Source organism: Chenopodium album, chromosome 1 (genome assembly GCF_948465745.1).
Source record: "Chenopodium album chromosome 1, dcCheAlbu1.1, whole genome shotgun sequence".
Lineage (NCBI taxonomy): Eukaryota > Viridiplantae > Streptophyta > Magnoliopsida > Caryophyllales > Amaranthaceae > Chenopodium > Chenopodium album.
The window spans coordinates 5,105,227-5,119,994 of NC_137834.1; the positions used below are offsets into that span (position 1 = coordinate 5,105,227).

General features: G+C 27.2%; 1 protein-coding gene and 1 pseudogene across 2 annotated transcripts; one reads left to right on the plus strand and one right to left on the minus strand.

Annotated features, from left to right (window-relative positions):
• Positions 1-925: 925 nt before the first annotated feature.
• On the plus strand, positions 926-4,141 carry LOC145627069 (glutamate receptor 2.6-like). The gene is made up of 5 exons (XM_081679471.1): positions 926-991; positions 1,834-2,083; positions 2,499-2,908; positions 2,951-3,006; positions 3,883-4,141. Exons 1-5 carry the CDS (start codon positions 926-928, stop codon positions 4,139-4,141), a joined length of 1,041 nt encoding a protein of 346 aa, XP_081535597.1.
• A 127-nt stretch (positions 4,142-4,268) lies between these two features.
• LOC145638074 (very-long-chain 3-oxoacyl-CoA reductase-like protein At1g24470) lies at positions 4,269-7,896 on the minus strand (annotated as a pseudogene). Its single transcript, XR_014114619.1, has 3 exons — positions 7,258-7,896; positions 4,875-4,944; positions 4,269-4,722 (listed from the first exon to the last, which is right to left on the minus strand). The product of XR_014114619.1 is annotated as a very-long-chain 3-oxoacyl-CoA reductase-like protein At1g24470 (transcript).
• Positions 7,897-14,768: the final 6,872 nt, after the last annotated feature.

The following is a 14,768-nucleotide window of genomic DNA, read 5'->3' on the forward strand; positions in this document are numbered from 1 at the left end:
TCCATATTTATAATTAGGTCAATAAAACACGTGATTATTAAATTTAATAATAATAAACCATAAATAATGCAGTCTTTTCTCCCCCTTGGTTTATTATTGTGAGTAATTATATGATTCGGCAGAAATTAATCATGTTAGTTGCAAAAAAAAAAAAAAAAAAACAGCAAAACGACAACAATAACAGTAGTAACAATAATTATAATGATAACGGTAATATTATACAATGATGATTAATAACAACAAACAAACATAATAAAACAAAAACAAGCTTTTAATATACTAAAACGACAAAATAAGTGAGTTTTACTTATACATGATGACAAAAATTAATACTGCTACTAATAAAATTACAAGCGCCGTAATTAGAAGGAAATATTGTTTTATCTTCATTAAATCTTCTACAAAAGTGAAGTTGTGGGTGTTTTGGGAGTTTTGATTGCCGTCGTCGGGGAACATATCGGAGAAGAAAGGGGGTGATAAAATTTTAGGTGATTTTTGGATAAAAAGTGGGAAGGGATAAGGGATTTGTGGTGAAATCGGGGAAAAATCCGTCTTTTATAGAGGTAGGTTTATCCGTTACTGTTCTGTACAACTGTAAAAATATCATATAATAATCTAATGTACTGGCATAAAATTATGGTCTATGTATATATATTTATAATTGTAAAAGGTTATCACACTGGGAATGCAAGCTATAGTGGTCCGAGAGCCCTAATATCTATAAAAGATCATGGGTTCGAAAACGGAAAGAAACACAAAAAGTATGTAAAAGTAAGAAAAATAATAAGTATAAAAGGCTGCATCTTTTTGTTACTCTAGTTAATAATATGCATGCAAAGTTTCTACTAGGCAATTACAATAACTAAAAAATTTACGTAAAATGAGTATGTAATATCAACATGAATCAAACAAAAAAAACATCAACATGAATAAAACAAGAGATGATAGTAATGAATTCACAAGTAAGAGAACTTTCACCGTTGTTTTTGAGGTATATATATAATACAGTAAATGTTTGAGTTTCTGGTATAGAGGATCCCAAATATGGGCAACTATAGAGTATACTCCTCGAAACATTTAAAAGTAGATAGTATTATTTGTTATAAAATTTTATAAGTAGGTATAAATATACCTGACTAGAAACTGGTGCTGATAACGTGTTAAAGTTTTACCGATGGAAAGTTTTATAAAGGAGTAAGAGAAGATGGAGAAAATGATAGTGTATATTGCTCCGGTAAATTTTCTCTTGTGTATGATACTCTTTATATATAACAATGAGTGTTAACTAGGAGTACAATAACTACACACATATGGACATATTAGTTCACAAGGGTTGGACTTATATGTGCATTGCAACATCAAATCAATGATTGGCATTCACATTGTCTTCTAACACTATATGAATACAAAGATATCCATGCAATGTATTTTTTTTAGAGTTGTACAAAAACTGTCCCCTATGGAATAAATGAACATGACAAGACTAGACTACATTAATCGACTCGATCTCTGAAATTTAATTTAATTAATTTTAGTCCAACTTCTTCTTCTTCTTCTTTTTTTTTTTTTTTTTTTTTTTTGAGGGGGAGAGATAGAGTATAAAAACATATTTCCGGACTTCAACCATCAGCTTAAGCTTTTGGTTGAGTTGGTCCACTAACACCCTTTTACTTAGGGGGACTTGTATGTGCAATAATCAGCCATTTTGCACATGCTCAAAGACACTAATTACAATCATTGGAATTGCTCTAATTTACTCATAGTTAAATAACAATTTCTCCTTGAGTAATGAAATTCCAATTGCTAATGATATTGGTTTAATTTGGAAAGCAGGAGTATGATGCAGCGGTAGGTGACATTTCTATAAGGTATTACCGGACTGAATGGGTTGATTTTAGCATGCCATTCTCAGAAACCGGAGGGTCGATGCTAGTACCCTTACGTCTCGTGGCAGGAAATAGAAAGCCCTCATTTCTTACGCGTCTTCCTTCTGGTATTATAGCCGTAACTGTGGCTGTTTGCGGCTTTTCTGCGTCTATCTTAACGTTCTGGTTTTATGCGCGTTGTCAAGGCACGGATTCTGGTAATGAATATAAACTCATCACTCTAGTTTTAGAGAGCGATGACTCCAATCCGTCCTTTTTTTATAGTAGCGTAACCAACAAAAAGGAACGAGTAGTACATCATTATATGTTTCATATGGCTACTAAACACACATGCCATATAACGTATTACTAACTGTTTTATAACTAACGTTATATGGCATGTGTATCACGTAAAAATAAAAAAATAAATAATATTAAGAGGTAAAATTCAAAACTTGGGAGGCCGAAGTCAATCAATATGTGCACACCAACTGTTTTTTAACTAACGTTCGATCAATTTTATAGGCTTATGTTATGTGCTATTGTTTGATCGATATGATGACCAATACAAAAACAATTTTACACTCGCGTTCATGATCCTTAAATAATAACATACCTAATCTTTTTGTGTAGGGGAAACAACTTCAAGACGTACGAGGCTAGTGATTGTGCTATGCTTCCTCATGTTGGTAATCATAACAACTTGTTTTGGTGCAATCATCATCTATTTGCAAGTCGCACCAAGGCAAGTTCCCCTTGTAAACTACAACATGAATGATTTCATAAGAAATGGAAGAAATGTTGGATATCAAAAGGGATCTTTCGTTCGTAATATGCTCATTCAAAGAGGCTTTTTGGAATCACAATTGAAGTCCTATTCCAATGAAAAAGAATTTGTAAATCTACTTTCCAAAGGAAGTAAAGGAGGAGGTGTTGATGCAGCAATTGATGAAACACCGTATCTTAAGCTTTTCGTTGCCGAACGTTGCAATGTTTACACCCTTGTGCCTTCAGCCGCTTTGCATGCCGATGGTTTTGGCTTCGTAAGTCTATTAGCTAATCTCTATCATTAGTTATTCGTGTAGTCAAGTTATTTCGAGTCAATTCATCATTTCGAGTTAAAATTAGGCTATGTGATGATGTGATCTATTTACGTAAGGCTATGTTTGGATAACAAAAAATGGAAGGAAAGGAAGGGAACGGAAAGGGAGGGAAACAAACTTCTTTGTTTGAATAATATGTTGGGGGAGGGAAAGAGAGGGATCCATTTTCCCTCCTCCTTTAATAAAGACCATCCCTTTAAAATTGGAGATATTTGGAGGGAAAATGGAGCTCATCATTTCCTCCACTTTCCCTTCCTTCCCCTTCCTCCTATTTCCTTCCCTTACATTTCCCTTTTAATTTGTTATCCAAACATAGCATAATAGTACGTGTTTATTTGGCTCATTTTCATAAGATATTTTCACTCAAACTTAAACAATGTTCACCTTAGCTTATTTTGACTTATGTGATCTAATCTGAATTTTTTTTTTTTAATGACTCAATCCTAACTCCTTTTTCTAAAAAAAAAACATTTTTTTTTTAATTACACATAAAGGTTGATCTGAAATTAATAGTATTGTCCCTGATTTGAAATAAGTAATACTCTGTACTTTGTACTCCATCCGTTTTTAAATACTTGTCTCACTTTCCTTTTAGCCGTTTTTAAATACATGTTTCATTTCCTTATTTGAAACCTTTTACAATATTTAATTAATTTCTCTCACTAAGTGAACCTAACAATATTAATTCTATATTCTCTCTCCTTCAATTTTCTTCACTATCCTTTTTTTTTTACAATTTTTTTATTATTCCACCAACCTCACTACCTCCATATTTTATTATTTTTTTCAATTTTCCTAAAACTCCGCGCATGGAGAAATGAAGCATAATTGAGTAAGATGAATTTAAACGTGACCATATCTAAGTTATTCATGTGAATGATGGATTTTATACTTGTACATGAAATTTGGTGCAGGCTTTTCGAAAAGTCTCGCGCTGATCTAGTGCGTGATATATTAAAAGTGACAAACAACGATGAACAACTACGTAATATCAAAGACAGGACAATTGGTGATCTGGAATCATGTCGTGAAAATCCAACAGATGCAACTCAACTTATAAATTGGAAACCTAGCAAGTGGATTTTGATAACAGGAATCGCTGGGGTTTTGGCTCTTATGCTCGTCTGTTGTCCTGTGTATTTTGAATGCTACAAGTCAAACACGAGCTACTAGCTAGATCCTTAACAATCAGCCCCTCAATCAATCTATTTGTGATAACCTATATTGTCATGTATGATATGATACGTACGAGTACCATATATTGTAAAAAAGTGACTTTATTATCGATTGTGTACAAAATCATTAATTAATACGGGATACAAATCAACATTACGTTCATTTACAATTTATTTATTTATATTCAAAATTTATCTTTTTATTTGATGATTTTATAGAATTTGATTACTACCTCTGTTATTTTTTATGTGCAACTTTGAGGTATTATTTGTGAGATATAAAATATTTCAAAGTTGCACATAAAATTTAACGGAGGTAGACGTATGAGAATTGTTATAGAATTAGGCTGATCTCCTCCGAATGCCTATAGAGAGGCGCCATGCATCAAGCCAACTATTGGGAAGGTAACTAGCCATGTACCATTGAAGTGAATGTGCCCAAAAGGGTGTACACCTTGCTTCATACCCGATACGCCGGACTGCAGCCACGGCATAATCCTCAGCCGTGGGGATGAACAAGGTTGGTCTCTCGACGGATGCCACATTAAAGGCCATTTTGGTTGCAACATACAATGGTACCTTTGAACACAAATAAGTTAATACTCGTACTACGGAGTAATTAATTAAGGTAATAATTCTATTTTTGATGCAAATTAAGGTAGTAATTCTATAAATGTACTACATTTAATTTGTACTTAAAAGTTTACTATAAGAGGCTTTGTTTTATGTACCTGGCATTGCACATCGACCCCTTGACTCTTGTACTCCACATGAAGACTTCTAGAGAGTTGATCAATATAACTACACACGTATAATTTGGTCCCACGTCACCTCATAAATAATAATCTATATGAAAAAACATTTAATAAAATTTATACAGAGTATTCCAATAGCAATGTGACCTTGTCAAATTCAATTTAAATTTCAGCTAACTTGTCAATGTCAACCCCTTTAATTAGAGGTTAAACAAATCATAATTCTAATCTTAATTTGGATTAATTACAACTATTTTTTATGTGGATAGATTACCTAGTCGGATCAGTAATGATGTCGTCGGTATACATCAACGATCTTGCTAACGAACACCCTCGAGATGATAAATATATATATGACATAAATATATTGCTTAAAACAATGCTCCGTATAAATAAAATACATGTTATAATTATGTGTCAATATCAATCGGTATTTTTTTTTTTTTTTTTTTTTTTTGACGAGGTCAATCGGTATAGTTATTACTGCATATTTGTTTTACTTTAAAATCTCCACTTTTATTTTTCTAACCTAATGCTTCCAAAGGTGCTCCTTAACTTAAATTAGTCCTTAACTCAATATATGATTGCATCCAAAACACGTTGCATATAAACATGCCACAGTTGTGGAAGTAAGGCCAATTTAATGGATCCTCATTTAATAATATTTGGCGGTTGAGAGTTGGAGCAATAATTAGATATAATTCCATTGGAACGAATAAGGTGGCTAACTAGCTACTAAATGTGAATGCGTTAACATTTCTTTGTCTACAATTTTAATTAGTCCAAATGCCGTTTGTCATTTTCTTTTACTAACATGTTGGTAATATATTCAATCTTAAATCCTTAATTACTTTTATGAAATAGATGGGTAACCACTGACAAACCAACTTTTATACTCCGATCCGTACCAAGTATCTCTTAACCTTTTTCGAATTCAAGGGAGGATACTAGTTTATTTAACTTTATTACTTATTACCTGTCTCTAAATTATATTCTTACTTTTTTCTATTATGTGAGGAATAAATGCTAGAAGTAGAAATGTAATTTAAAGAAGTAGCACGAATAATAGATAATACTTTAAACGTTTTATAATAATTGACGCAATCTAATTTGACACACATGTTAATCCACTATTTGGCTGTTACACCTCTTTACATACAAAGATAACCATTTGATTGTTACACACTTACACCTCAATCACGGAGTACATACAAGTAAAAAGTTATACTCCGTGTCTCCGTGTGTAGAAGTTATGATAAAGCATTATTCCCTTCGTTTTTTTAAGTGCCCCATACCCTTGGCACATTTAGGTAAATGAATAAAATAGTATAAGTGGATATGATTAAGAATAAAAAAAAATTGAAAAAGTAATAGATAGAAATATGAATGGGGACCACTAAAAATAATGTGTGAGAGAAAAAATTTTATAAAATGATAGTGAGGTTAAAAAAAAGAGATAATATATAAGGTGAGTGGGGTTTCCAATTTTGATAATGGGGCACTTGAAAAAAAAACGGCTGCTTATGAGAAGTGAAGCACTTAAAAAAAAATAGAGGAAGTATTTCGGATAATCATGTATTTATGTATTTCCTTATTGTAAATGATACTTCTTCCATTTTTAAATACTGTTCCACTTTCTTTTTTCGGTCGTTTTAAAATACTTGCTCCATTTCCTTATTTGGAAAGCTTCTAGGGGATCCAACATAAATCATATTTTATTAATTTTGTATTCTATCTCCTCTAATTCTCTCCACTGCTTTTGCTTTTTACAATTTTTTATTTTTCTATCTACCCCACTACCTCGGTACCTCTATATTTTATTACTTTCTCCAATTTCTCTTAAAACTCCGCGGATGGAGATATGGAATAAGTATTTAAAAACGGAGGGAGTAACATAATGTTAGAAGAAAGTACTTCATCTTTTTTTTTTCACTTGAATCGTTTTGACTTTTACACTATTCAGTATTTACCAACCCTTCTTTGACCATCTTTTGTGAATTATATGTTAGGAAAAACATATCTATGTGAAAATTTGTTAGAATTGTTTCAATAAGTATTGTCATAAAATATAACTTGTAATTTTTATTTAAACGGAATTAAAATTATTAATGGTTAAAATTATTTATTAGCAAACATGGTCAAATAAAAAAAAATGGAAGAAGTATATACTGTACGAAACAGTGAAACACGTAAAACTAAGAGCAAAAGCAATTACTAAACTAAGAGCAAAAGCAATTACTACCTCCGTGACAGGTTATGTGCAACGATTTGACATAAAGCAGAAAGGGAAAATGTCTAATCATTGCACATAACCTGTACGTAACGGAGGTAGTAGATAAAATTTAATAATTGTACTTACCCTTTAGTAGCAGCATAAATGGCATAAAGAGGATGAGAAGGCACAACAATAGACGCACCAGAACCAATATTTATAATTGCACCTTTCCTTTTTTGTAACATATTAGGCAAAATTGCTTTAGTAACTCCATTTATAGATCCAACATTTACTCGCAAAATCTTCATCCATGTATCTTCATCTATTTCATGAAAATACATAGCTTTTGGATATGTTATTCCCACATTATTAACCAAAACTCCAACATCTAACCCTTTAACAACACTCTTAACCTCTTTTGTAACATATGATATGTCCCTTGAAAAATCTATTGCCACCATTTTGATGTTTATGTTAGGGAACTTATGTTTGATATCACAAGCGACATGTTCAAGTTTGGTTGCACTACGACTAACAAGGATGAGGTTGAGGCCATGAGCCGCGAGCCGGTGATTAGTGCCCATGAACCATAGGTTTTTTTAAGGTCTTTTGGGGGTCTAAGGAAGGATATGTATGTCCATTTTAGGAGACATAATGTGTGTTTGAAAATGGAGAGGATGCCTAAGAATGAAAGAAGGGAAATACATAGAGGTTGGGTTAGAAGGAGGTCATTGCAAGCTTGAAGCATGGTTTATTGTTGGTTAAAGAGAACACATTCTTAAAAAAAATTCATGGAGGTACCTATACAATACATTTAATTATGTCCCCTTCAATAAGTAAACGTCCTCTATTAATTGCTCCATTTAATTATGAGTAGACTTGATCAATGTATGATGGTACTCTTCTATTTACATGAACTCCTTCCATTAACTATTATGATTTTCTTTGTGGTAGTCGTAATAGACATGGTGTTGCTTACAAGTTACAACTACTTCCTCTGATTTTTATTGGATGCTCATTTTGAAATTGCTAACTCCTAGGCAATGTTTGGAGTAGAGAGAAATAAAGAGAATTTATTGATTAAAAGAAAAAGTGATGCATTTATATTGAAACTTCCATATCTAATAAAAAAACCAATGAAGTATAAAGAAACAGAGAATACTCATTAGATTGTCTCAAATTGGTGCACTAAAGACCTATTCTCTTCAGCTTAATTTCAGTTCTATTTAGTTCTTAATTTTCTTCTTTCATAAACAATTCATTTCAATAAATCAGAATATGCCCTAAGTTAAAGACAAAGAAACTTAATCTCCCGAAATCTCATAAATCCCCCCCCCCCAATATTATACTCCGTATTAATTTTTCTCAATATTCTAATGGTCCTTGTACATATTCACACACCCTTTATTTGTGAATATAATACTCCTCCACTTACCTTTTTATTAGCATTTTTAATTTACCTATTCACCCACGCACTCGCGTGATATTAATAATCAAATACTAGTAAATTAAGTATTGAACTATGCAAAATGAAATGATGTACTTAGGCTCTGTTCTTTTGAGCTTCTGGGCAGAACAGAGCAGGGGTCAGCAGAGCGGAGTAGATTAAATTTCAGCAGAGCCGAACAGAGCAGAGCAGAGCAGATTTCAACATTATTATTATTATTATTATTATTATTATTATTATTATTATTATTATTATTATTATTATTATTATTATTATTATTATTATTATTATTATTATTATTATTATTATTATTATTATTATTATTATTATTATTATTATTATTATTATTATTATTATTATTATTATTATTATTATTATTATTATTATTATTATTATTATTATTATTATTATTATTATTATTATTATTATTATTATTATTATTATTATTATTATTATTATTATTATTATTATTATTATTATTATTATTATTATTATTATTATTATTATTATTATTATTATTATTATTATTATTATTATTATTATTATTATTATTATTATTATTATTATTATTATTATTATTATTATTATTATTATTATTATTATTATTATTATTATTATTATTATTATTATTATTATTATTATTATTATTATTATTATTATTATTATTATTATTATTATTATTATTATTATTATTATTATTATTATTATTATTATTATTATTATTATTATTATTATTATTATTATTATTATTATTATTATTATTATTATTATTATTATTATTATTATTATTATTATTATTATTATTATTATTATTATTATTATTATTATTATTATTATTATTATTATTATTATTATTATTATTATTATTATTATTATTATTATTATTATTATTATTATTATTATTATTATTATTATTATTATTATTATTATTATTATTATTATTATTATTATTATTATTATTATTATTATTATTATTATTATTATTATTATTATTATTATTATTATTATTATTATTATTATTATTATTATTATTATTATTATTATTATTATTATTATTATTATTATTATTATTATTATTATTATTATTATTATTATTATTATTATTATTATTATTATTATTATTATTATTATTATTATTATTATTATTATTATTATTATTATTATTATTATTATTATTATTATTATTATTATTATTATTATTATTATTATTATTATTATTATTATTATTATTATTATTATTATTATTATTATTATTATTATTATTATTATTATTATTATTATTATTATTATTATTATTATTATTATTATTATTATTATTATTATTATTATTATTATTATTATTATTATTATTATTATTATTATTATTATTATTATTATTATTATTATTATTATTATTATTATTATTATTATTATTATTATTATTATTATTATTATTATTATTATTATTATTATTATTATTATTATTATTATTATTATTATTATTATTATTATTATTATTATTATTATTATTATTATTATTATTATTATTATTATTATTATTATTATTATTATTATTATTATTATTATTATTATTATTATTATTATTATTATTATTATTATTATTATTATTATTATTATTATTATCATTATCATTATCATTATTATTATCATCTCAAAAATAGACAAAGTCATACAACCTACAAAAAATTAGTGGGAAGCCGAGATACAATTTGGGCCCCCACTCCTCTAGCTATCGCAAATCCTATCCTAGTGAAGATATGAGCTACAGCACGTGCCCCAATGTCCTGAGTCTTCGAGAACTTCTGGATTCGCTTCAGCAATGTAATAGCCTCCTTTTCTAACTCCCCAAGAGAAGAGAAAGAGAAAGGAAGGAAGCCATATCCAATTGCTCGACAACTGGATTCGTACTTGACCCGCTTCCGATTGGCCGCATCATTCACTACTCGTCCAGGAACAAAGCCAGATAGCCCAGACTGTGTCAAAGGAGAAGACCCTGTCAAGTCTACGCAGACATCGCGACCACGATCCCAGAAATAAAGTAACACATCTGTAGGTCTGAGGACCCCGTCGTTCCCTCCAGATAACCCAATGTCCACCTCCTTTCGAGCTGAAATCCCTGACCGATAACAAACATCAACAAGGGTATCCCGAACAACATTATGTCGATGTTTAATGCCCACAATACCAGCACAAGACACCGCATGATCACCAAAAATATCCCCAGCAAAAACCCTCGAACAAGTAGAGCACGACATCGTGATAGAGAACAATGGAACACCCAACCGGTAGCACAACACACAACGATAAGTCTTGGCATTCATCGTTTGACCCAAACCCGCAATAGGGACTGCCCGAAGCCAAGCATAGGTGTGATCTCCCTGCTGTGATTTCCGTAATGCTGATTGTCGAGAAGTTAAAGAATAAGCAGATTCTGCAGAAGCGGTAACCTTTGTGAAATATATATCTGTCAATTTCTTCATGAGTTTAGGGACAGCGACCTCACTAGGATTACTCAAAATGTCAGACTCCACTGTTCCATTAAACAAAACCAACGCGTCCTCAAAGGCTCGTCCAAGACAGACAATGTCAGCATGTCGTAGAAGTTGTGTTTGCAAACCAGCAGACTGCAACCGAGAAGCAAGAAAAGCACAGTGACGAACATCACCATCAGAATAAACACCAAGCCCTCCAAACGCAAATGGTAAGGTGGCAAGCCGCCACTGCCAATCGCCAAACCCAGGCCCCAAAGCAGTAACAATAAGCTTCAAAGAAGATCAAAGAGCCCCATCGAAAGTGCGCTGAGCCGCCTCAAAAGTACTAGGAGGACAAATACGTAATGCAAAGTAAAGTTTAGAAACTCCGGTACATGCCCTAAGTAACAACATCTCACATTGAGGATCATCCAGCATAGCGACCTTATCCATAAGGGCAATGGTCTTGGTCACTCTCTGCATCACAAGCTCACCACTAAAACCAGAATCGGAACTAGCGGGACCACCAAGCAACTTAACACCACGCAAAGGTCGAGCAATATTAGGTGGAAAGACACCCACAAGCCTGCTTCTAGGGTCTTCTATAGGCCAGAAAACTTCAGTCTTTTCCACGTTAAGACGTAACCCAGAACGAGGTCCTTCCTCCATAATCCGTTGCAGAACCTACCCCACCACCAATGTGTCACTAATAATCGTGTCGTCATCTAAATACCAAGCCTGAAGACATACATCAAAAGTCTCTCTGATTTTACACACTAGGGGTTATAAAACCAAAGAAAAAAGCAAAGGACCAAGGGGATCACCCTGCTGCACCCCTTGAGACGACCATAAGGTTTGGTCCCCATAATACAATCTGACTGGATTGGAATAGCAAAATTCAACCCATCGCGAAATGCCCGGACAACGGCGACGTACCTCGCGTAACATGACCGAACGATCAACTAGATTGAAGGCGTTTTGAAAATCCACCAACAACATAGAAAGACCTAAATCAGAACCACGGTCCTCAATCAACAGATTCACTGCATGAAGAATTGCCTCCCCACCTGAAGAAACCCCAACACCAAATTGAAGGCCATCAAAGCAACTCCCTAAAGACTGACCAACCATAACAGCACCCACCTTCGAAAATAGACGTCGCCAAACCGTACCCACGGCAATAGGACGAATACCACCACCGGGCTTGACAAGTGGTGTAAGAGGAGCACTAGCAATGTACTCTCCTTATTCCATAGGACATCTTCCAGCTAGAAAGAGATTAACCACCCCGGTAATAGAGTCAACCAACTCATATGAGACTGCCACAGCTGCACCACTCAAGCAATCCATAAGATGTTGAGCAAGCAAACCATCCCTACCACATGATGTCCCACGAGGGAAACTCTTAATCCGATCCAAAACAACAGCAGAAGTCGTAACGAGATGAAGGTGATCAACAGGTATATCAGGCAAGGATGGAGCTAGAGACGAAGGGTGCTTTGACTGTAAATCCGCAAGAGTGGCATCATTATAAGGAGCAACGCCTGAAGAAGAAAGAATCCGGACTGCAGCGGTGTAATGGCCATCGCATATCTTCCTACGACACTGCTTATTATTATTATTATTATTATTATTATTATTATTATTATTATTATTATTATTATTATTATTATTATTATTATTATTATTATTATTATTATTATTATTATTATTATTATTATTATTATTATTATTATTATTATTATTATTATTATTATTATTATTATTATTATTATTATTATTATTATTATTATTATTATTATTATTAATTATTATTATTATTATTATTATTATTATTATTATTATTATTATTATTATTATTATTATTATTATTATTATTATTATTATTATTATTATTATTATTATTATTATTATTATTATTATTATTATTATTATTATTATTATTATTATTATTATTATTATTATTATTATTATTATTATTATTATTATTATTATTATTATTATTATTATTATTATTATTATTATTATTATTATTATTATTATTATTATTATTATTATTATTATTATTATTATTATTATTATTATTATTATTATTATTATTATTATTATTATTATTATTATTATTATTATTATTATTATTATTATTATTATTATTATTATTATTATTATTATTATTATTATTATTATTATTATTATTATTATTATTATTATTATTATTATTATTATTATTATTATTATTATTATTATTATTATTATTATTATTATTATTATTATTATTATTATTATTATTATTATTATTATTATTATTATTATTATTATTATTATTATTATTATTATTATTATTATATTATTATTATTATTATAATAATAATAATTATTATTATTATTATTATTATTATTATTATTATTATTATTATTATTATTATTATTATTATTATTATTATTATTATTATTATTATTATTATTATTATTATTATTATTATTATTATTATTATTATTATTATTATTATTATTATTATTATTATTATTATTATTATTATTATTATTATTATTATTATTATTATTATTATTATTATTATTATTATTATTATTATTATTATTATTATTATTATTATTATTATTATTATTATTATTATTATTATTATTATTATTATTATTATTATTATTATTATTATTATTATTATTATTATTATTATTATTATTATTATTATTATTATTATTATTATTATTATTATTATTATTATTATTATTATTATTATTATTATTATTATTATTATTATTATTATTATTATTATTATTATTATTATTATTATTATTATTATTATTATTATTATTATTATTATTATTATTATTATTATTATTATTATTATTATTATTATTATTATTATTATTATTATTATTATTATTATTATTATTATTATTATTATTATTATTATTATTATTATTATTATTATTATTATTATTATTATTATTATTATTATTATTATTATTATTATTATTATTATTATTATTATTATTATTATTATTATTATTATTATTATTATTATTATTATTATTATTATTATTATTATTATTATTATTATTATTATTATTATTATTATTATTATTATTATTATTATTATTATTATTATTATTATTATTATTATTATTATTATTATTATTATTATTATTATTATTATTATTATTATTATTATTATTATTATTATTATTATTATTATTATTATTATTATTATTATTATTACTATTATTACTATTACTATTACTATTATTAAGTGCATATACCATTGATTTAGGTGAGTGAAAACATAAATATATGTATACCATATTTAACATATGTTAATAGTAGAAACATATATCAATGAACTAACAATCAATACCCACATACATAAACTGTTTTTACAAATTGTGATTATAATATCAAATATTTATAAAAAGAAATTGTTATTAATTGTTATTATTATTTTTTATTTTTTGAAAGAATTGTTATAATTATTAGAAATTATTAATTAATAATATTATTAAATATTAATTCTTAATAGTTTGGATTATTAAATATTAATAATGATAACTATTATTAATTATTATTATGAATAATAAATATTAATTATTATTAATAATTATTAAAATTATTTTTAATATTTATAATTATTTTTAATATTAATAATTATTATAATTATTCAAAATAATAAATTATTATCATCAATACAATATTAATTATTATTATTGTTATTATTAAT

Excerpts from the sequence above, each read along its gene's own strand:
- LOC145627069 (XM_081679471.1), top strand. The coding sequence starts at position 926 with ATGAATAAAACAAGAGATGATAGTAATGAATTCACAAGTAAGAGAACT. Across the intron at positions 2,084-2,498 it reads TTGTCAAGGCACGGATTCTG|GGGAAACAACTTCAAGACGT; the intron begins GTAATGAATATA and ends CTTTTTGTGTAG. Across the intron at positions 3,007-3,882 it reads AAATTAGGCTATGTGATGAT|GCTTTTCGAAAAGTCTCGCG; the intron begins GTGATCTATTTA and ends AATTTGGTGCAG.